Source organism: Diabrotica virgifera, chromosome 4 (genome assembly GCF_917563875.1).
Source record: "Diabrotica virgifera virgifera chromosome 4, PGI_DIABVI_V3a".
Lineage (NCBI taxonomy): Eukaryota > Metazoa > Arthropoda > Insecta > Coleoptera > Chrysomelidae > Diabrotica > Diabrotica virgifera.
Window position 1 is genome coordinate 19,900,952 of NC_065446.1, and position 25,695 is coordinate 19,926,646.

The 25,695-nt window shown below is 31.4% G+C and overlaps 1 protein-coding gene across 1 annotated transcript; it reads right to left on the reverse strand.

Moving 5' to 3' along the window:
* Positions 1–4,249: 4,249 nt before the first annotated feature.
* Positions 4,250–25,389, reverse strand: LOC126882932 (poly(A) RNA polymerase, mitochondrial-like). Its single transcript, XM_050648009.1, has 7 exons — positions 25,211–25,389; positions 24,957–25,153; positions 24,660–24,896; positions 21,352–21,558; positions 16,021–16,238; positions 10,639–10,871; positions 4,250–4,799 (listed from the first exon to the last, which is right to left on the reverse strand). The coding sequence occupies exons 1-7, from the start codon at positions 25,332–25,334 to the stop codon at positions 4,288–4,290; spliced, it is 1,728 nt and encodes a 575-aa protein (XP_050503966.1). The 5' UTR covers positions 25,335–25,389; the 3' UTR covers positions 4,250–4,287.
* Positions 25,390–25,695: the final 306 nt, after the last annotated feature.

Genomic DNA, 25,695 nt, shown 5'->3' on the forward strand with positions numbered 1-25,695 from the left:
AGGCAGTGTGTAAACAAACTAGGTTTAACGAATGATTTGAGCAAGGTACGAATTAAGCTTTAGGGTTTATTTCTTGAATTCTTTGCTGAACTCCTGAATACTTTCCAGCCATAACAGCAGCATTATCATATGCTTGGCCTCTACAATTGCTTATTTCTAGGCCATCAGCTTGAATCTTGTCCAAAATCATCTTTGTAATTCCTTCAGTAGTTTTGTCCTTAGATAGTTTAGATGAAATCTATTAGAGATTCCATTACTTTTACTTACTGATTTTCAATAACTACGTATCTTAATACCGACTTGTTTGATCTTTATGAGAAAGATCTGGAGTGCTGTCGAATATAATTGAATAATACTTAGCCTTTTTTATTTGTCCGATGATATTATGTTGGCGAATATTGGTTAAATTTTGCCGCCCCCACTACGCTACGCCACTGGATATAGGACAATAAGTCTTTGGTGTTTCTGTATCTTTCCTAGGTTTTAGTATCGCTATGACTTTTGCTTTTTTTCAGTTTTGGTATTTGGAATGTCGTTCAGCATGCAGTTATTGAACAAGCATAGGATCCAGTTTTTTGCCACAGAAGAAGACTGGCAGAAATAAATTTGAGGGATTTCCGTTCAGCTCGTGTCCCACAGCTGCTCCCACAACACCGTAGAGTGCCGTAGAGCTAGACTTGGTTTTGTGCGGGAATATGCTGAATGAACTCTGTGGCGGAATGGAATAACATACTGTTCTTAGATGAGAGCAGAATGGCCCTAAGAGGTCCACATGGACGTCAGCATGTCTACAGGCGTCAAAATGAAAGGTTTGCTCCATGCATTATAACCGAAACAGTGGCTTACCAACGAATGTCAAAAATGATATGGGGAGGTATCTCTTACGAAGCTCATGACAATGCACGTTGCCAAGTATTTTTGTATACTTCACTTGGTCTATTAAATTTGTCAGTATGTATGAGAAATCTTGTAACCTGTCAAAGCGAAGGGAATATAGTTCAGTGGGAGAGCGTGTGACCAGAGATCGAGAGGTCCCGGGTTCAAATCCCGGACGATTCATATTCTTTTTTTTTAGACGACGAAGTAGTTTTAGTTCTTTTCTTTTAGTATACTTTAAGAACTTTTAGTAGTTATTTTTTTTTTAATTTTTGGTATGGTTTTAATAAAATTTTTTTAAAAGTGGTAGGTAAGAAAGTTAGTTTAATATTTAAATAAAATACAAATAACCTGTTAAGCATATTTATTTCTTTGAAATTATACAGGGTGTTTCATTGGGAAACGGAAATACTTTAATTGTGAATAGAGGTCACCGAGGCGGTTCTAGGTATACTACATTTTTTGCCCTACCGACTTTTATAACCGACTTACAGGGTGTTTTATCAATTTTGCCAATTTCTTTCCTAAGTCATAACTTTAGAACCACCCTGTATATTTTTTTGATATTTTGTACACATGTGTCTCATCCAAAACCCAAACGACCGACATACTAATTACAAGAAAAATCCAGGTCCGGATTAACAAAAAATTATAAAGTAATTGTGACCTTAAAACAACACCCTGTATATTGAAATTCTAAAAATCTGTTTGCATATTTGAAAAGAGCACAAAAAACCAAGTCGAATCGTTCGCTTCAATTTTTCGGCCAGACAATTTTATGGCTTTAATTTTGTAATTATATTGAATTTTTTAAGAACTCTGACATTAAAAAGCAGGTATTATTAACTTTTAATTATAAATTATTAAAGCTATTGAATAAATACTAATTTTAAAATTAATCAATATTTATTTACCACATTGGAACGACCCAATTATTAATCACAAGAAAAATCCAGGTCCGGATTAACAAAAAAACAAAGTAATTGTAACCTTGAAACAACACCCTGTATATTGACATTTTCAAAATTTGTTTGCACATTTGAAAAGACCACAAAAATCTGAGTTTATGGGTTTGCTTTAATTTTTTGTGAAGGAAATTTAATAACTTTAATTTTGAAATTAAATATATTGATACTTTTAAGAACACTAAAATTAAAAAGCAGATTTTTAAAGCACTTTTAACAATAAATTATTAAAGTTATTAAATAAATACCCATTTTAAAAATAATCAATACTTATTTACGACATTCGAACGACCCACTTACAAATCACAACAAAAATCCAGGTCCGGATTAACAAAACAATATCAAGTAATTGTAACCTTGAAACAACACCCTGTACATTGAAATTTTCAAAATCCGTTTGCACAGAGGTACGAAAAGAGCACAAAAAACTAAGTTTAATCGTTCGCTTCAATTTTTTGGCCAGACAATTTAATGAATTTAATTTTGAAATTATGTCGAAATTTTTAAAAACTCTGGGAACTCATAATAAAAATTTCGATATAATTTCAAAAGTAATGTCATTAAAAATTGTGTACACAAAAAATTAAAGCGGGACATTAAACTTAGTTTTTCGTACTCTCTTCAGTTGTGCAAACATATTTTAAAAATTTCAATATACAGGGTGTTTTTTTAAGGTCACAATTACTTTGTATTTTGTTGTTAATACGGACCTGGATTTTTCTTGTGATTAGTAAGCGAGTCCTTCTAACGCAGTAAATAATAACTGATTATTTTTAAAATTAGTATTTATTCATTAACTTGAGTGATTTATTATGAAAAGTGCTTTAAAAACCTGCTTATGAATTTCAGGGTTCTTAAAAATTTAAATATATTTAATTTCAAAATTAAAGTTAATACATTTTCGCACAAAAATCAAAGTGAACCGATAAACTCGGATTTTTGTGGTCTTTTCAAATGTGCAAACAAATTTTGAAAATGTCAATATACAGGGTGTTGTTTCAAGGTCACAATTACTTTATGTTTTTTTGTTAATCCGGACCTGGATTTTTCTTGTGATTAATAAATGGGTCTTTCCAATGTGGTAAATAAGTCTTGATTCATTTTAAAATGAGTATTTATTCAATAACTTTAATAATTTATAATTAAAAGTTAATAATACCTGCTTTTTAATGTTAAGTTCTTAAAAAATTCAATATAATTTCAAAATTAAAGTCAAAAAATTGTCTGGACGAAAAAGCGAAGCGAACCATTAGACTTAGTTTTTTGTGCTCTTTTCAAATATGCAAACAGATTTTCAAAATTGCAATATACAGGGTGTTGTTTTAAGGTTACAATTACTTTATAATTTTTTGTTAATCCGGACCTGGATTTTTCTTGTGATTAGTATGTCGGTCGTTTGGGTTTTGAATGAGACATATGTGTACCAAATATTAAAAAAATATACAGGGTGGTTCTAAAGTTATGACTTAGGAAAGAAATGAGCAAAATCGATAAAACACCCTGTAACTCGGACATAAAAGTCGGTAGGGCAAAAAATTTAGTGTACCTAGAACGGCCTCGATGACCTCTATTCACCATTAAAGTATTTCCGTTTCCCAATGAAACACCCTGTATAATAGAAGTATAACTTCTTACGTGCATACAAAGTACACACACATTCTTTTTTTTCTTCAGTTTTTCATGGTTAAAAAATATTTATTTTTTGGTCAAATTGTGGTAAATTGTCACGTAAGAAACCTTCCTTTTTCAAATGCAGTACGATTTTTTTGTTTCAGATATCCCAATCTTGAGATTAACTGTCCGCCATCATTTTTCGAGGCCTCGACTTTTGCGCCCTCTCAATATTAGTGCACGTACATAAATGAAAAAAGATATATTTATTGCACCATCTAAGAGTTAGATATTAATATGTAAAAAGTTTTATGTTCATTTCTAATAATGGTTCTGAGAAAAAATTCTTGAAAAAAATGATTATTTTTGGTCTTCTAAAGTGTACTAGTACCTTAAGCAGTTTATCAACCTCATCTTTAACGCTCTTGAAATTTGACAGTGCTTCCATATTTTGGTTATTTTTGCTGTGGCAACTTTTGCTAGACCATGTGTTTTTCATCAATGATTCCAGAATAAGTATGAGCTCAAAACCCCAAACCGGTCAATTGTGGTTATGTGTGGATGATTGTTATGTAGTCTATCCACTATCATGACCTTTGTCTTTGATGGGTTTAATTGCAGACCAAATATTTGACTTTCGTTTTCGAACAGTCGTATAAGATCAATCAGCTCTGCTTGACTATTTGCAAGAAGGGCTGTGTCATCTACGAAACGTAGGATGTTTATTTTGTGATCACTTATTAAGAGACTTGGGTAGTAGATACCTAATACTAATAACGCACTTTTTTTTATAAAATATTTATTATTTAACAAATTAAAAAATTTTGAACATACGCTACCTCTGGCTATTCTTCATGTTATTTCTTTTAGTTTGTTTTTTGTTATCCTCATTTTCATTTTCAAATAAGGTACTAACTTCTACCAACCTCCCAGGTTGAGAATGACCAGAAACTGCTTGCAATATACTATTTGTTCTTTTATTTTGCAAAATGGAAAGAAGACCCCAATGTGCCGATTTGGACTCCTGCGATTCTAACACCCATGCCGCATTTCTAACTTCGTTTTTAAATCTTACAACTTCGTCGGAACTTACATTTTTACTAACATTCAAACCCCTTTCTAATGGATTTATTATATACATAGGGCTAAATTCTGGCTTTGGTACATTTACTGTCTCGTTCAGACATACTGCTTTGTTTTCGAAGTCAAAATGGGCGTAATACTCAAAGAATTCCTTCAGTAACTGTTCTAAAGAGTCCGTATTTTTTGTTTTCGTTTTGTATTTTCTTATATCTCTTAGGAAGGAGACGTCCGTACCATCCTCTAATTGAAATTTGTCTTCAGGACCTAAAATAATAAATATTAATATTTATAACTAGATGGATATGCATATTAAGAGTAGTGATGTTGATTATAGTTACTTTCTAGTATCCGTTACAAATCGTTACTTTTGTATAAAGTAATTATTGAAGTTATTTACGATCGAGAGTGAAATTTTATAATGCCGGGCGCATGCGCACACAGACAGTATGTATTTCGTTGCTAATCTTTCAAGATATGTATGTATCAGCGCTGTCAGCGCAAATAAGTCATATAGACTAAGAGCCGCTATAGGTGAAATTTCTTAATCATTTTAGGCACTATGGGACCCTATAACTTAAATAGTAGAACCTAAAAGAAAACGTTTGAGCACTGTGCCGTCACTTTTCAGTGGCGCATCAAACTTTCCACTTATGGACGGGATAAATAAATTAAAAGTTACCCTCCCTTACTAACAGAATTAAATTTTTTATATTTTTTTAAGTTCTATGTGATTAACACAGGATTCAGCGTAATTTTAACCCACCACCCCCCTTCCCCCTGCCCCAACCATCAAAAACTTGATTTTTCGTTTTTATTTTTTTTTGTGGGATGCAATCAATTTTAAAATTTCAAAAAATTCACACGCATAGCTGAGGCTTTTATAAAACATGCCTATTTTTTATAGACCCATAGGTAAAGTGTATATAACCTCAAAAAATTAAAAGAAATTTTTTTTTTCAAAAAACGTATAACTTTTTTTGAGGAATAGCTGCAGGTCTAATTTTTTCTTAATCTTGTATGTTTTATCAAACACTATCTTTTTGATTTTTTTCAGATTTTTTCGTGAGGCTCCCCACCTTCAAAAATCCGAAAAACTGTTTTTTGGGGGGTTTTGGGGGATTTTTCCTATTTTATAGACTTCATAATATATCAAATCAATTTTGTTTTTATAGGTTATAATGTAACTTGAAGTAACTGAGTCCTTTAGAATATTTAAAAATCAGAAAAACACGTTCAAACCCCCCAAAACCCCCTTAAAAAACAGTTTTTTGGATTTTTGAAGGTGACCAGCGTTACAGAAAAATCTGAAAAAAATTAGAAATATAGTGTTTGATGAAATACACAAGGCTAAGAAAAAATTAGGTCTGTAGCTATCCCCAAAAAAAAGTTAAACACTTTTTTCCAAAAAAAAAAATTTTAAAATTTTTTGAGGTTATGTCCACTCAACCTACAGATCTATAAAAAATAGACATGTTTTATAAAAGCCTTAACTATGCGTGTGAATTTTTTGAAATTTTAAAATTGATTGCATCCCACCAAAAAAAAAATAAAATCGAAAAATAAAGTTTTTGATGGTGGGGGCAGGGAGAAGGGGGTGGTGGGTTAAAATTACGATGAATCTTATGTCTTAATCACATAGAACTTAAAAAAAATTAATTCTGGTAATGAGGGAGGGTATTTTTCAATTTATGTATCCCGTCCATAAGTGGAAAGTTTGATGCGCCACTGTAGACGCATGTGCCACTGAAAAGTGACGGCACAGTGCTCAAACGTTTTCTTTTAGGTTCTACTATTTAAGTTATAGGGTCCCGTCGTGCCTAAAATGATTAAGAAATTTCACCTATAGCGGCTCTTAGTCTAATATTATATCATATAAAAGGATATATTAGTGTTCTTAGTAAATGTATTATTTATTATAATTTTTGTGTCTTTGGATTTGTCTTCCTCGGGAATAAGATATTTTATAATAATAGTAAGTATATCTAAAGTATTTTTTTGTATACTTCACCTGGTCTATTAAATTTGTCAGCATGTAAGATAAATCTTGTAACCTGTCAAAGCGAAGGGAATATAGCTCAGTGGGAGAGCGTGTGACCGGAGATCGAGAGGTCCCGGGTTCAAATCCCGGACGATTCACATTCTTTTTTTTTATATTTTTGGTATCGTTTTAATAAAATTTTTTAAAAAGTGGTAGGTAAAGCAAGTTAGTTTAATATTTAAATAAAATACAAATAACCTGTTAAGTATATTAATTTCGTTGAAATCATAATAATAGAAGTATAACTTCTTACGTGCGTACAAGGTACACACACATTCTTTTTTACAGTATTCGTTATACTTTGATTACTTTTGTATTTGAGTACAGGTAATCATATCGAGAATCGCATTTCTCAGTATTTCGTATAAGTATAAGATCCGATATAACAACGACCTTCGTGGATCTATTTAATGGATAGAAATTAAATGATATGTAATCTATTATGTTAAAAATTATTAAAAACCAGGGGTGCCCAACATAATGTTGTCCAGACTAATTAATAATTAAAAATGAATTTTTTTTATAAATTCTTCTAATTTTTTTGGCCCGGGCAGATATTATTTTAGATTTTTGGATCATAACAATAAAATACACATCGATCAAGGCATTTAGGAAATAATAAATTATTTTTAGGGAAATAGTGAACAGGAAAAAGATTTCAATAGACAAATGGGTGGAAATGCATAATTACAGTATAAAATGCATCAAAAAGTAAAATCAAATCAAAATATAAAATGCATCAAAGTTAAGTTTTTATACACCACTGTGTAAGTACTTTTTCTTTTGGCTGTTGTTGTTCTTAATATATTTGCTTAAGTTGTTATTTTTCCTGAAAGCTGGTGTTATTCCTTTTTTACACGTGCTGACTGTCCAACAACTTAGAAGAGGATTTTAAATTTCAAATAAAATACAGGGTGTTTCGGTGGGTTCTCCGCAATCAGAAACGAAAATACACATAATGTGAAATAATTGACACATATGAAAATTTTATGTTTATGCGACCTACATACAGGGTTGCGAAAAAGTCTGGCAACACGGTAATTTCTCGGAAACCCCTGGAACGATTTTTATAGATTTTGGTGGGTAAGGGTCTTTTAATGCGGACGATATTATAGTAGTAATTACATTGTTGTTAAATCTTCCGTTTTTCTGGAAATCTAATGAACTTTCTTATTTCAAATGGAATACCCTGTATATTTTTTGCGTTTTGAGGTCCTTAAGAAATACTGATTATTTTTCATGATATATTGCCTATACCTAAATGCCATAATTTCGGAGTTATTGCTACATTAATTACAAAAAAAAATGTTACAAATTATAAAAATCATTTTTTTTTTGGCCCGGGTATACACTATTTTAGGTACTTTGGATCATTGGGAATAAAAAAGATCTTTTGTAATTTTCTTCTAAAGTTAATCGTTTCCGAGTTATAAACAATTTAAAACTGCAAAAAATCGAAAAATGGTAATTTTCTAGGTTCAAAAACAAAAGTAAAAAATATTATTTTTGGCACTATCAAGCAACTAATCATCGACTATCAAGCACCTAAATTCAAGCTGAAATCTTGTTCTATCAGGTCCCTATAAGAATTTTTGGCACGGTTTATTCTAAAATATATATTTTTTAATTACTAATAAAGCGCATATGAGAGGACGGGCGATCGGGCTGCATTCACAACTAAAAAACAATGTTTTTAAAATTAAATAAGACCAAATTACTTATCGATAGCTGATAAAATAAGGTTTGAACTTGAATTTAGGTACTTCATAGTTCCAAAAATAATATTTTTTACTTGTGTTTTTGAACCTAAAAAATCGTCATTTTTTGTTTTTTTTTTGTTTTAAATTGTATATAACTAAAGTAATACCTAAAGTAAGAACCTATAGTAATGTCCACCCTGGTCGAAAAAAATTGATTTTTATAATTTGTTTAAATTTTTTTTTATAATTGTAGCAATATCTCCGAAATTATGGCATTTAGGTATAGGGAATATAACATGAACATGAAATAATTACACTTTTATAAAAAAGAACTTTTTATAATAAAACCTTTTTATTATTTATAGGAAAGAATATAAAATAATTTAACGATAAACGATTTAACGATAAAATGCTTAAAATTCCAAAAATTACACTCTAATAAAAATAGTTATTTATGAAACAGTTCGTGAAGTATTCGATATTTAGAGCACGAGCGACAACGGAACGAGTGCTATAAATCGCGTAAATTCGCAAAAAGTACTTTACGCACAGTTTCATACAATATTTTATCTATGATAAACAAATATAAAAACTGTAACTCTTCGTCACTGGAATTCATTTCTATTCTACAATTTTTAGAACTTTGACATTTAAAAATCTTAACTATTTTCAAACCACAAAACTGTCAAAAATTTTGTTGTAAGTCATTGCTGATATTGTCATCACCATGACAACGCGAAAGTTAAGGATATTTGATTATATGAAAGTGTGCCAAAAAACCCATTGAAAGTGTGCGAAAAAGTAAATCCCATTTAAAATACATTGTTACTTTACGCACACTTTGTTACTTTACGCAACAATATGTTAGACACAACATGACAAAATATGAATTTTTATTGGATGTATTAACTGTTATTTATAATTATGATTCTAAAAATTACACTAGTATAAAATAGTATTTTTTATCATACCACGGTTGTTTAAAATGGTATATATAATTTTAAGTATATAAACTTTTAATTATTTATTAAAACAATTTAAAAAAAGATACGCAACAGCCGGGTTCCAACTGGGGACCTTTCGATGTGCAATCTAATGCCACTGAGGCACCATCAATTTGTAGATATCGATTTATTAACGTACTTTAAAATATCATTGCATTCGTCACATTTTTAAAATAGCTTGAAATTTAAAAAAATCGATTTATCCATACAGTGTGATTGGTCAGTGGGGTAAAGCTTTGTAGATCCGTTATAAGTAATAGATAGTAATAAAAGTTAATAACAAAAATTGTAGCCAACTTTGATTACAGATTGATAATCAGTAATCGTAAATTGTAAGTTTTAGACAATTATTCAGCCATGGCTTACTTAAAATTTGGAAAGATTTAGACCCGTAATTATTAATAATTTTGCTCTGAAAAATGAAAATATCTCGAAAACTAATAAATTTACACATAAGGAATGTTATACAAAAATTATAGTATAGTAATGGTACTTTTCGATAATGATATAAAATACAGGGTAATCTATTTAAAATTACTGAGAAAATAATGTACTTGCGTTTTGACTCACCCTGTATTCAATATAAAGAAAATTAGCAAAACAAACATTTACGAAAATTTTGACAATAAATAAAAAAGTATGACGTCAATAAACCATTGAAATTGTGCTTGCTTTTATTTATACATGTAGTTAAACTTGTTACGATTTTCATAGAAAATTAGTTATAAGTATAATGTACCAAACCTTTATATTTTTGTAATCGAAAAGTTACAAAGATTTCGAATATAAAATAAAATACAGGGTGTTCTATTTAAAAAAAACATAAGTTTGGTCTGCCACTATGTTATCGAACACCCTGTAACATTCTAACTAATTTTGTAATATAAAGCTCAAAGTTCGCTACAATTCTTGTTATTAAGTTTTATCGCTATACATTACTATACCGGATCTACGGAGCTTCACCCCACTATATAATTAATCACCCTGTATAATAGCAGTTAAATATTGCATTGTTAGCTAGTTCTAAGCTATCCTGAAAATTTCAGGTGTCTAGGTAGTCCGTGACACCAACCAAGCCAAGTATATAAAAAGATTTTAAAATAATCAGTATTTCTTAAGGACCTCAAAACGCAAAAAATATACAGGGTGTTCCATTTGAAATAAGAAAGTTCATTAGATTTCCAGAAAAACGGAAGATTTGACAACAATGTAATTACCACTATAATATCGGACGCATTAGAAGACCCTTACTCACCAAAATCAATAAAAATCGTTCTAGCGGCTTCCGAGAAATTACCGTGTTGCCAGACTTTTTCGCAACCCTGTAACTATAAAACACGAATTAAAATTAAAATTGTTACCTGATAATTCCGCCAATTTATTTAATGATGGCAATACTGGTTTTCCACTTAAAGGGTTCTGAAGAAAGGCGAGAACCAGAAGAGTAAGAGAAAAATTCGAAATCCATCTTCCTGGAGACGAATTCGTAATTCCAGCAATATGCGCCCACTTTCTTATTGCAAATATCAATGGCCTTACTCGTTCATCTTGTTCTCCCATTATATACAATAAATCTGACATGTGAACACCAGACCTACGATGAAAAACGTTTATTTTTGATGTATCATCAAAACAAGTATGTTAAATTTTTTTACTAAACACAAAAGTGAATACAATGAAAAATAAAGATGATTCAGATTTGATTGCAGAATAGGGCATTTACTATGTGCTTATACGTATTTCAGTTTTAACCTTATCCTCTTTAGAGCACCGTGTAGAGGCACTGAAACTGGAATCAAATCTTTTCCGTGTAATTATTAAAATAATTACGATGGATGCAACAGCACCATCTATGAATAGTTAGCTCAAAGAGTCAGGAACTAAAAATCCCAAAGGTTATTCTCTGATGCAATGTATTCGGATTTGGATTTTTAGTTCCCGACTCTTCAAGCTAACTATTCATAGATGGTGCTGTCGCATCCTTTGTAATTATTTAAATAATTACACGGACAAGTTGAAAATATTTGATTCCAACTATTTGTTCAATTTTCACATGTCAAAAATATTATATTATTTACTGTGTTTAATCTCTTATTAAAACCCTTAACTTTAAATAAATCTCAATCCAGCCCTGTTCAATAGTACCATTTCATCCCTCCTATTTCATACCCTCTCTCCTCACCCTTACATATAGACAATATTTGGACAATTTGCGATTGGGAATTTCTCTCTTCTCCTACGCCGGTAAAACGGTCAACAAGTACCACTCGCCACGAGGGTGCAACCTCTCTTCTTTACGATCTTTCGACGGATCAAGTCGGTACCGCTCATCTCTTGACGGTACAGCCTTTCTTTTGGGCTAAAACGAACAATCAAAAGTCGGGCACGAACAGTTAACTCGGGAGTAACGCCATACACGATTTCGCAGCAGTAAAAACGCGAGGCACGTGGAACGAGAGCAGTCAACTCGTGTGTGTGACCGGCTCTAGTGTTCAACAAGGCTTCACAACTTGGTAAGACTCTTATCTATACATATCAATATTGTCTGTATAAAACCTTTAGCGCTTGTTCACAATGGACGTAACCATAAGATGAACATAAACCGTTATCATTTCGTAAACCGTAACTTATAGATAATTTTATGAAGTGTTCACAATAGACTTAAATTTTACGTAACAAAACAGGTATTTTGATTGTCAATTGTCAAAACGTTATTTATGGGTTGATGTAAATACCTACATGTTTGTTTTTGAATTTGTGTGCATTTATTTAACAGAAATATGAATACAGCTGGTTTGACTTATTGTGACCTGATTACCATTTTATTGTTAAGGGTAATTTAAAAAATAAATAAACCAAAAAGAACAAAGGAGAGGTTAGGAGGCTTATGTTATGAATGAAATGAGGTTGTATGATGCAGAGTGGTTTTTTTACTTATACAAGGATTTTTATATACATTTTAAAAATGTTTATCACCCTTACTATATTATAATTAGGGCTAGGGCTTTGAACTTGCTTTGAACGCACAAGATGAATTAAAAGTTCAATATACACGTTCTCCATTTCATTTAATTTATTACCAAAACACGAGATAAATATAGATTAATAGAGTAATGGGGTAAACAAAAACAAACCATAATTAAACTGACTGAATCCACCTGTTTGAATTGTTAAACTTTTGATCACCAACATTAAAGTATAAAAACTACTACAATTATCCTTACGTTTAAACGTAAGACAAACATAACCATAAATTTTACGTTTGCCCATTGTGAATACTTACATCTGATTTCTACATGTTCAACTTTATGAATTACGGATACATTATGCGTAAATTACGTTTTGCATCCATTGTGAACAAGCGCTTATACTCCCACTTGAACCAGTAAACTAGCAATCCTCTTACAGTCCTTTCCTTAGATTGTATTCACAATCTCACCTATGTACAAGTTATCGTACACATTCTAAAGGGGAAATAAGCCACAATTTAACTAAAAAAATGATTTTATTAACGTTTTGACGTCCACATCGGATGTCGTTGTCAAAATAAAAAATATTAATAAATTAAACAAAAATGTTGTTGCTTAGTAAAAAATGTTTCTAATAATTTATTTAATCTGGCTCATTTATATCGGCAATTCAAACATATATTATACATTTTAAAGTAGAAGACTTTAAAAGGATATTGCCAATATTTATGAGTTTATCGTGATTTACTATGGAATCTCTAACACGAAAATTTTACTGTCACCATTCCATGTGGTTGTTTTTTTTTAAAGACAGATAACATGGTATGATTTTTTTGTAACGGATATTCTTGGGTTGGAGTTGATTTCATGTAATCAAATGAACTATCTTTTAGTAAAGTCGTCCCAGGAACGCAACTCATAAATATTGGCAATACCATTTTAAAGTCTTCTACTTTAAAATGTCATTGTTTAAATGTTTAAATTATATGTCTGAAATGACGATATAAATGAGCCAGATTAAATGCATTATTAGGATTTTTTATTCAGCAACAACATTTTTGTTTAATTTATTAATATTTTGTATTTTGACAACGACATCCGATGTGGACGTCGGATAAAATAAAATCATTTTTTTAGTTAAATTGTGGCTTATTTCCCATTTAGAATAGTTGACTACAAAAATGCCACAAGGAAATAGCTTCAGAACATTATTTGATTCCAGTTTCAGTGCCTCTACACTCTACACGGTGCTCTGAAGCAGAGCCGGATTTAAGGCAGTGGGGGCCCCTGGGCAGATTTGGTGTGGGGGCCTCTGGGCAGAATTGGTGTGGGGCCCTACCTATCATTAAAAAAATTGTTATAAATATGGTATACAGCCAAGTATAGGGTTTTCCCTTTTAGATATTAAAAAAATGCTGATCTACTTTTATAAATATATTTTTTAAATAAAACAACTAATTGGACTTCGTAAGTCCTAGGTTTACCCAAAGTAATCGAAAATAGAACTGGAAGTCAATATTTCAACCCTTCGTGTAACTTGACGTCGATTGATGTACGATTTTACTAATTTTGAGTCACTTCTACTACACTTTATGTCATCATTGTTTAAACAGAAATAACTTCAGAATCGGAACGAAAGATTGAAACTCAATTTTTCAACACGCTTCGATTGATGTGTTACATGTACATTTCTGCGACTAAAATGGCACTTCTTGTTAGAACTTTTTAACCGGAAATGATATAAAAACCAAAATTTTACATTTGTTCTCATCTTGCTAAGGCACGTCGAATGATATATCGCTTATACTATTTCGGTGACTTTAAAACAGTACTTACGGTTGCAACTCTAAAACTGGAAGTCCGACGTCAAATTTCTCATATTTAATACCATCTTTGGCCATAAGTTTTCATTCGACACCTCATTTGTCACTATATCTGCATTAATAACGAATGAGTTGTATTTGCGGACGGACAGACAGTCTTGAAACCGGAAATATATATTTGTTCTCGTCTTGCTAAGGCGCGTCGAATAATATATCACTTGTACTATTTCGGTGACTTAGAAACAGTACTTCTGGTCACATTACTAAAACCTGAAGTCCTAGGTCAAATTTCTCACCTTGAGTACCATCCTTGGATTATAAGCTTTCATTAGACACCTCATTTGTCATTCTACCTGGTATAGTGACGGGGGAGTTATATTCGCGGTCGGACTGACAGATAGCCTAGGTCAAATTTATCACCTTCAGTATCATCCTTGGATTGTAAGCTTTCATTTGACACCTCATTTTGTCATTCTACCTGGTATAATGACGGAGGAGTTATATGCGCGGTCGGACGGACAGACAGCCTAGGTAAAATTTCTCACCTTTAGTACCATCCTTGGATTATAAGCTTTGACATGTTATATATGTTTTTGCCAAATTTCATGTCAATCCAAGCGGTGCTTTAAAATTGGGAGCAAAAACCGTGAATCAAGAGACTATAGGTACCGGTAACAATTAGAGCACACAGCATAATTTTATTTAAAAATTCGCACGTTTTGAATAATTTTAAAAATTAGCATTTAAACTTATATCCCAATTCTTTACAGTGAAAAATCCAGTGTACAATTAAAAATTTTCCGGCCTGGCCTGACCATGTTTGTATGAGTAGCATGACTTTAAATTTTTATATTTTGAAAATCCCCAACCCTCCAAATACTAGATAATACGAATATTCTAGGCTGTCACAAAAATAAAATAAAAACTTACCTTTTTCAACAGGGGTAACAGTCCGAAATAATACAAACAGGTGAGTAATATTGCTGTTACTAGATTATCGTAAATCGTATTACAGCTGATAATTATTCTTTTTGCAAGTAGCAACAAAGTCAGAAAACAAATGAGTGGTTTAAGTGTTTATTATTACCAGATTTGCTTATGCCACGATTTTTGTCAACGGGATAATTTAAGGTCAAACTCGTAACCAAATTGGAAAATTATGACTCAACAAAAAGGACTGAATTCCACTAGATTACGTTCTGAGTATTTTGCAGTCCATGCAAAAAGGGTATTTAAAAAATATGCATAATATGATTTAGTAGACAAATAAATTGTAGGCGTAGGAGGCAAGTTTGGCTCCAATTTGAGTTTAAACTTCTTAAATGTGGAGTAAGCAATGTTTTGAATGCGTTATCACTGTTATTATACTCAGTGGCGTAGTGCCAAGTCAAGATAACGATAAATAAGACATTATTTTTGATATACATAATTGTGTGTTTGCATAAAACAAAAATTATTTTATGTGAATAATGTGTTGATTTTTTTATGATTTGGGGTTTTGTGGGGGCCCCTCAAAATGTGGAGGCCCCGGGCAGCTGCCCAGCCTGCCCTCCCTTAAATCCGGCCCTGCTCTGAAGAGGGTAAGGTTAAAACTGAAATACGTATAATCGCATAGTAGATGCCCTATTCTGTAATCAAATCTGAATTATCTTTATCTTATTTGTATTTACTTTTGTGAGTACAAAAGGAACTACTCCTCTATATATTGTTATTGAGATGAACAAACAACAGGTCGTGGACGAAATTTTAGATTCCCTTGTTGACTACTTCATCACTCTGTATGGCATTATTTTTACATCCTCAAATGAATCAGGGAATAAAAATTCGCATTTTGAGTTCCTGACTCTTTGAACTAAATAATATACCTAAGTTTGTGAAAGAAAGATTATTAGCTGTATGATTGCATCATTCGATATTATAGGAAAATGATAAATATTATATGAGTACCTACATATTTGTCATTGATACATCACACTCAACATCTGTTAACTGTTGATGGTATTTAACAATTGGTACTCTAGCTTGTAGAATTCTCCTAACTTGTCCACATCCAGGTAAAAAAAGATAGATTAAATCACCCAATGTCTCCATGTACCTCTGGTTCATAGTTCTTTCCGAACCATTAAGTGGTTTACAATGAAATACTAGCCTCCCATTTTCATTATTATGCTGTAAAATAAGTAGATCATGATTATTTTGTAAACATAGATATGTAGGCATAAAACACACACTGAATTTAATTTTCATTGAATTTATTTATAACCTTGATACCTTTGCTAATAATTTTCGAAAATAGAAGCTTGTTAATATGTACTACTTATAGTAGGGGAGGAAAGTATGACAAATTTGCAGTTACTCGAGCATTATGGGGACCTATTGGGTTGTGAAGAGTAGGTCCTAAAACCAAAAGTTAAGTTAAGTTTTCCATAAAGTGGTGGACTTTCCACTTTTTAATTTAATTTTCCATTTCCAACAATCGTTTTTCCGATTATAGCGCCATCTAGTGATGAGCAAAACAAGAACAAGACCAAGACCAGGCTAGTCTTGGTCTTGGTCTTGTTCTTGCAAGCTTGGTATTGGTCTTGCAGCTAAAAGGCAGTCTTGGTCTTGGTCTTGCACTAGCCGGTCTTGTTCTTGGTCTTGGTCTTGCTGGTCTTACTTTTTTGGTAGTAATAGTTTGAACCAATCAATTTCGAATAAAATACACAAAAAACAAATATTTTTTTACTTTATTTAATATAATTAACTTTTTTATAAGCTAACTAAAACATACTTTTTAGTAAATACATACATATTTACCATACCTATTTATAGACCTAATACTATAACATAACATAACATAATAACTAAACCTAATGGAGAGTTATAAACGCTTAATTCTGTAATTTGTTATCTTGCAGTTTTTTAATTTTATTTAAACTACATTGCTCTCGTAGCACGAGTTATTCGCACTTTTTATTTTCACATATTTTTGAATTGAATACCCATTATGACATTTAAAAAGTTGAAAATACTCGGATGTGGGTAGTAAAAACTAGAATTTAAAACACACTGAAATGAGTCGCATGCATTTTAAGTGCGGCACATACTATTTGTAGTACTGGCCCTTTCTGGTGAAAACCTAGATTCTTCCAAATAGTTTTCAACTATGAAATCAGTAAATTTCTTTACGCGTTTGTCATCCGGGATTTTCACAAATAATTCAACTTCCAACTTTCGTTGATTGTAAAAAATTAATCCAAAAAATAATTTAAAAAATTTCCCAGTATCGGAATTTTGGTCATTATATTCAGAAACTGAACCTAAGTTTTGGATTTTGCGATACCAAGCTTGACACATTACAATCGACAACCAGTTATTTTTCATTCAGGCCACGAGGCCACAGTGCTTTCACAGCATTCAGCATTGCGAATCCCTTTTCAAAATCTTTTATGATATTTTTTGGTATTAATTTTAAATTTAAACGACCTACATTTTTCCTCGATTATGCGAAAAGAATTGAAATAAGTGTCAGTATTTTTATTAGACAAAAAAGCGAAAACTACTGGTACATTAAAACCGTTTTTAATGGCATTTTTTTTTTAAATGGATTACCCTATCTATAATTACATTTTTTTGTCTTACAAGTAATTTCAATTGTTCTTGAAGTGTCGCCGTTTGAAAACTTGCCTTCTGGACACTTTGAAGGTTGAGAAAATGCAAACCGTTTGACTTAATCAAAACGACTTAAAAATATAACCAAAATATTATGTATTTTAAAAATTCGATATTGTTTAAGGTTTATTACAATGTCAGTATATATTAATGAACTAAAAAAATAAAGTTAAATAATAAAAAACCAATTTCGCAAAAAAGTGCAAGAGTCTTGCAGGTTGGTCTTGGTCTTGCGTAGTCTTGCAAGGTTCGGTCTTGGTCTTGAATACCTGGTCTTGGTCTTGCAGTCTCGCTCATCACTAGCGCCATCTATCCATAATTCGAAAAAATGTCTCGAATAAAAGTTGCTTATTTTTACGTAAAGAATCCAAATGTGCAATAAAAATTGGGAGCTCCTATTTAAGATTTTAAAGTAACCCCCCACCCCACCTCCGTGGGTGGGTCGTGTTTGGTGCCATTCGATAGATTTTTCAAAAATATTGAATACGTGTATTTTTCAATTTTTCGATCTGACGTTCATTTCGCGAAATATTCGCCTTTTTGATGTTGTTCTGAAGCTATTTCCTTGTGGCATTTTTGTAATCAACTAATCTAAATGGGAAATAAGTCACATTTTAACTAATAAAATCATTTTTTTAGTTAAATTGTCATTGTATTTTGACAACGACATCCTATTTGGATGTCGAAATGTTAATAAAATCATTTTTTAGTTAAATTGTGGCTTATTTCCCATTTAAAATAGTTGCTTCGCTTTTTTTTGTGAAATTTTGTGACTTCCCCATTTCCTTCCAAATGTTCAGATTTTTGAATTATAGACTCTTTTGCATGTACTTAACTTAGGATCTTAATCTGACGATTTCGAGTTTTTCTAAAGATAGATTTTTTTTCGGACCCCCCTTAACGAACTCCCCTGTATTAACAGCCAATATATGGTAGGGGTACATTTACAGGGTACAAGGTTTCTCCCCATGTAATAATCTGACGTGCTAGAGTAACTGCAAAATTCCCCGCTTCGGCTCCCCTACCATTACTATACTATTTTCATTTAAAATTTACGACATGAGAGATATTGTGGAAAGTTGGTTGACATAAACTTTTTTATTATTTATACATAATGTCTGCATAAACCAAGTTGTCATACAAGAAGTAATCGACCTTAATGTATAAACTCACGTCAAAACGTTCTGTGTGCGTGTTATATTCAATCAACAAATACACAGTTTATGACATATCTGGAGCCCCGATGTCATGTGCTCAGTTGATCAGTGGTTCTGTCAATATATTTTCTGTTGACAGTTCTGTCAATATATTTTTTTAATTTTTCATCACTACATGCCATGTTGTATTATTCTATTGGTAGCTCTTCCAAGTAAACAGTTTCTTTATCACTTTTCTTACTTTTACAAGCTTTTACAATCTTCTTTGTCTTAACATTATTCACAGTAATGTTGCTTTGTTCCTATTTTATATTGTACTAACTACCCAGTATCTTAGCTACTTTTGTTCCTTGAAATATATTTCTCTACTTAATTCTTTTTAATTTGCTTCTGTAAAAGTCTCTTTACACTCCTTTTTTATTACTTCTTTTTTGTTCTAGTTCTTGTAGATGCTCTTGCATGTTCTTGCTCTAACATCATTACTAGCTGGCTTTTTTGTATAAGTAAAGTATGTATGTGATTAATTTGATCTCGGGTATAGAAGAAATACATTTTCCATGTTACAAACCAAAAATGTTAAATGTATGATATACCTCAATAGCCCAATAAATGACCGTTTTGGAGTGTAATTTCCAGGGGCAACTACGAATTGCATGAAAATTTAGATTTAGTTTCTACTTACCCTCCACTTCAAGGTTGAATTTGTGCCGTTGGTTGCTTTTACTTGGGGGGTGACATTTACCCCTTCTCGGGGGTGAAAAACGTGTGTTTAAAATAAGGCCGGAAATGGATAAAGTGGCTTATTTTAAGCACCTTGTGTTCTATAAAGTTTTTTACGTAAGTCAATACTCTTCGAGTTATTCGCGATTTAAAATTTTGATTTTTCGACAAAAAAACTGCGTTTTCAGACCGTTTTTCCCAAATAACTCAAAAAGTAAATATTTTATCGAAAAAAATATTTTTAGCAAAAGTGTAGCATATAAAAAAACGAAAAAAATGGTGTACCAGTCAAGTCTACAAATTGAGTAGAATCAAAGTTGTAACTCATGAAAAATACGTTCTTATTCGTCTAATTCCAAATCGAATAATTCAACGCAAAATCACCGAAGAAAGAAGCGTTTTTCGGGAAAACCTTATCAACATTTTTAAAGTATCGAAAAAAAGCTTATTATTTGTTTTTTACAAAAGTTTACAGCATCAAAAATAAACGAGTTACACTGAAAAAAAAAAGTTGGCCCCTTTTTTTTGGTAAAAAAAATCGTGAAAACCTCCCTCTATTTAGCACTCTAAATGAAATTAATCGTTTGGCTTTACCATCTATTTTAACTGTATGTGTATTGTTTATATGATCTGTAAGTTTGATTGGTTTGAAGTGCTTATTTTTGAAAACATTTGGTTTTATAGCAAAAAAAATGTCTAAAAATTTTTAAAAAATTTCATTTTTTCAAAATAACTTAAAAAGTATTAGTGATAAGAAAAATCTTAAAGAGTAAAAAAAGGTTTTGCTATTATAAATATGCTAGTTTCATTTTGTTTCTCCGTAAGACAAAAATTGGTTAAGATATGGCTGTTCAAAATTTGCATACACTCGTGATTAGTGACCCATCCAAGCTTTCTCAATTATAACCCTTTCAAAAATAAACACTTTAAACCGGTGAGACTGACAGATCATATAAAAAATAGATATCTAAGTAAATTGTTTGTAAAGCGGTAGCGATTAATTTCATTTGGGGAGCTAAACACGGCAAGATTTTCATGATTTTTTCCAAAAAAAAAGAGGGCCAACTTTATTTTGAGCGTAGCTCGCTTATTTTTAATGCTAAAACTTTTGTAAACAATTAAAACAAAGCTTTTTATAAACACTTTAAAAAAGTTTAGATGGGTTTTTCCCGAAAAGTGCTTAATTTTTCGGTGATTTTACCTTGAAATATTCGATTGTGAATTAGATGAATAAGAACGTATTTTTCATGAGCTACAACTTTGTTTTTATTTGATTGATAGACTTTTCTGATACACCATTTTTTTGGGTTTTTTATAAGCTACACTTTTGCTAAGAATATTTTTTTCGATAAAATATTTACTTTTTGAGTTATTTGCGAAAAACCGTCTGAAAACGTAGTTTTTTTGTCGAAAAATCAACATTTTCAATGGCAAATAACTCGAAAAGTATTGACTTACGTAAAAAAACTCTATAGAACAAAAGTTGCTTAAAATCAGTCATTTTATCGATTTCCGGTCTTATCTTGAACGCATGTTTTTTCACCCCCGAGCAGGGGTGACTGTCACTCCCCAAGTAAAAGCAACCAACGGCACAATTTCAACTTTGAAGTGGAGGGTAAGTAGAACCTAAATCCAAATTTTCATGCAATTCGGAGTTGCCCCTGAAAATTACACGGTATCGCCGAATTTCCCGTTCATTTACTGGGCTACAAGTTAATGAAGCCATATTAATTTTAAATCAATAGTTTTACCTTGTCAGCTGCTAACTTTAAAAATAGATCCAGATCACATCCCATTTTGCCATATCCATTCACACTGGATCCAAAAGGATAAGCAACTGCATGAGGAAACATTCCATTGACTGCATCTTCAATTTGGAGAGCAGTTAAAAACCTTAAACGGGTACCAACATCATTTAATTTAGTAATTTCATGGAGAGTTTTTATCTGATCTGAAATCTAAAACTAAATTAATAAATAAATAAATGGCATACTTTAGAAATGTGTGATTTTTAGATGCAGTGATGGAAAGAAATCAACAGTTATTGCAAGAACCATTTTCCCTCCCTGTATATCTGTCACTAGTAGAACGAGTAGAAGTGGAAAATTGTGGCCTTTCTTTGAAGCCAGTCTTCCATTTGTGTAGTAGTCTTAACAACTACTTACATAGCCATACTTGCCCCTTCAAAGGACAGTAGTGGCTCAGTTATTGTGAATGTCTGTGGAATCAAACCTCAACCATTTGGTTTGATAAGCCAGTACCGGTTCCCTAATATCTCACAGCGCTATAGTTCGTAGCCCCACGACGGGGCTAATGATAAAAGAAAACCCATAATGCTGTCAATTCGTAAAGGTAACACTTTGTAACATTGGCAGTGTGTAACTACAGTAGAACCTCTGTTAACTAAGGGGGGGGGGGAGGGCCGTTTCGGTTAACAAGAATTTCAGTTAAGAATAACATTATGTTTTGTATTCTTCTTTTATCAAATTACATAGTATTCTTGGTCAAAGTTGGTATTAAAAAATACTATGAGGTGATTTCGTAATGTGTTGTATATGTAGTACACAGGGTTGCAAAAAAACATGTTTTTTTAATTTTAAACAAAACAAACGTTTTTTTTTTGTTTTAAACGTTTTTTTTTTGTTTTAAACCTGTTTTTTTGTTTTTAAATTGCATGTTTTAAACAAATAAAACTTGTTAACATAATATTAATTGAAAGTGTTTGATCTATTATTATTATTCTACTAAATAATAGATAAGAAAACCAATTGCAAAATTAGGAGCTATTGCCTGGGGAACCCCAGACTATTTACTATTTATAAATCCGCATTACAAGTTGGCTATTGCAATAACGTCTATTGTCAGTTATTTTGTGCTGTTTCTGGTGGTGCTTAGTGTTTTTTTTTTAACATGCAAATGATTTGGTGACCCCAGCTCATTTTTTGGCAAATTTGCTTGATCATCGCTTTATTGGAAATAAACTTATCATCCATCCATTATAAATTATCATCCAGAAGCATTTTAGATTATTATTATTACCAGGCAAAGTGTGTACCCTTTACTCCATATGTTTTCTAAACACCTATATTGAGAATGTAAAACCATTGGCATGGTGGCGTTCTAAGAAAAATATAAATAGGTATACCTATATATATAGGTATACAGCATTGAAACTTGCTCAACAGCTTTACACAGCTGTTGCATCGTCAGCCAACATAGAAGACTCTTCTGATCATAAGGTTTACCATTCCAAACTACGTAATCGGCTAGGCAATGTCAAAGCTGCTAAGTTGGTTTCAATTTTTAAAGAGCTTAGTTCCATCAGTGATGACGTGACTGATTTAAATTACAAGATTACTATGAGTCTGAAACAGTTTTGAGAAATTGATTAACTCTTCTTTGCAAAATATTTTCAGTTTTCCAATTTTTTTTGTGTTCAGATTATTAATAAATAAATAATATATATGTTAAAAAGTTTATATAATGTATTTGAGAATTTTTTTGATGTTATATTAGTAAAGAAAATGAAAAAAAAAGCAATTGTTTAATTTAAGTGTTTTAAACAAAAACTGTTTTAAACATAAGCAAACGTTTAAAACATGTTTAAAACAGTTGATTAAAACAAAATGTTTAAAACAAAACAACCCTGGTAGTACACTCAGTATTAAGTTGCGTTCTTTAGTTTCAGATAAGTAATTTTGACGATAATGACAAAGTAACATTGAATTGTTTCCATTTTTTGGGAAAAATATACTTTTTATTGACGAAATTATTGAAACTGTCAGCAGTTTCGGTTAACGGAGGTTTTACTATATAAACTATTCATAACAGTATAATGCGTAACACTAACATTTAGTTTGTTTTTAGCAAATTTAGCATTACTCAATGTATACCATGAATAGATCCTGAAACTTTAATTGAATATAATTCTTTAATAATTTAATAACAAATAATAATTGAATCATTTAATTTAATACAATTCTTTAATGAATTTATATAGGAAAACTTAACCGTCAGTGTAACGTAATCTAAAAAGTTTTTTGTTATGTAATCTGTTATTATTATATTTATGTTTATTATGTTACCACGAAACCAGCATAGCTACAGCTCTTGGTTCTTTAATGTATTTTTTGTATATTGTTATTATGTATTTTAATAATTGGAATAAAAAAAGTGCTATGGCCACCACTTTGTACTTTATGGAAATAACTCTGGACCTCGGAGGTAAACTACACTATGTCGACATAGAGTTGTTTTGAATAAGTTTCTTTAATCCATTTATTTTATTAGTTGGATTATACAAAGTGGTTATACAGTACAAAATACAGGTGGTTATACAGTAAACAAATCTGGATATCAAGACCACTTCTTTTATAGTCTCTGAAATGTTTTCTCCTTCATACATTCTAGTAATCAATGCCGTTAATAACTTTCGTCGATAGATACATTTTATACATTATAAAATACATTATTTCGCCATCTTTCAGTTCTTTTGGGTAGGTATTAGAGGGTGCGTTGTCCAACAGCAGGACTGCCTTTTTCAGTAGATTTCGGTAGATCCGGACAGCAAAACCGTCTGGATATGACAGGTCAGGATGTGGCAGGTTGTACTGTATATTATTATCATTAACATATGGACACATTGTCTTTTGAACAATTATTGGGATACATAAGATTTTTATGACATTCAAAGTGCTCTACTTCACAGTTGCTCAAAATGACTAAGGGCCGGTACTTTATGCCTCGATTAACAGCCTGTTAGTTAACGGAGGTTTAATTGGGACCTCTTTAGGGTCTCTTGCCTTGTAATAAATGCAATTATAATTATTATTATACTTATTTTAATTATTATAATACTTGTAATACTGTAATTGCATTTATTACAACGCAAGAGACCCTAAAGAGGTCCCGATTAAACCTCCGTTAACTAACGGGCTGTTAATCGAGGCATAAAGTACCGGCCCATAGTGTAGTTTACCTCCGAGGTCCAGAACTATGTCTATCAAAAAAATTTAATAGAGTAGAATGTTTAAAAGGAAATAATTTAATATATATTTACATTTTCTGATTTGCTTAACATTTCCTTGATTGTTTCTTCCTCTTTAATCGCAGTACCATGTTCTACTGTCAGACAGGCAGATTTTATTTGTTTTAATTTTGGTAATTTTTTATGTGCGGCCCTAAACCACACAAAATGTGACTGTGTAGGTAGTCCTAAGCTTCCTTCAACAAATATGCTTGACTTCTTAATATTCGTGATATCTGTATCAGTTTCAAATTCTACGATTATGAAGTGCTAAAACATACAGATAACAATTTAAAAATAGTTTTACGTGTAAGAGTGTAGAACAGTTACCAATGGCTCAATCCCTACAGAATAATGGAACATATATTTTATTTTTCCTATAGCATTGCAATAGGAATATAATTCTTTAAACGATTGTGTAGATTGTACTTGAACAACCATACTTCTTCTCGCTTCTGACCGCCTCAGGTTAATCCTCTGCAGGAAGGGTATAAATTTTTCAGGTTTCTCATCTTTTACTATCTTATCTAAAAACAAAAATGTTACACTTTCATTTGATTCAAATTTTACTGCAATTCAATTACTTTCAACAGAAAAATGTCTAACAGTCTTATATTTGCTTGTCTTCTTTAGACATAAAATTGAACAAGCATTCCTTAAGTTGTTTTCCGAATATTTAAATCTACAAAAATTTAAAAAACTGTGCATTCTACTCTAATATAACCTCTATTTTCAACTTCGACATATTTTCAAAATATATTTTAATGACATCTGACATTCTCTATTTCTGACCACGATACATACTCTGTGTATCGTACTGTGATAGAAGAAAATGACTGCTCATTATAAATAACGAGGCCATACACGCGTTGTTTATTCATTTTATCCGCAAAAGAAGCACTTTCTGTGTTTCTTTCAAGTAGAAAATTGTGAAAGAAATTGTTTCTTTTGCGGATATTTACAAAATGAACAAATTAACTCAGTGTATGGCACCGCTGTGTCTAGGTACACGCTAACGTGTACGTAAATAAAAAAGTTAGGTACACGCGAATTAAACTTCATCAAGCCA

Bases quoted from the DNA above. Each gene is read 5' to 3' on its own strand.
- LOC126882932 (XM_050648009.1), bottom strand. From the start codon at position 25,334: ATGCACAGTTTTTTAAATTTTTGTAGATTTAAATATTCGGAAAACAAC. The intron at 16,239-21,351 runs GTAAAACTATTG...CTTATTTTACAG, and splicing joins TAAAGTTAGCAGCTGACAAG to CATAATAATGAAAATGGGAG. The intron at 4,800-10,638 runs GTAACAATTTTA...TTATTATTTTAG, and splicing joins TAAATTGGCGGAATTATCAG to GTCCTGAAGACAAATTTCAA.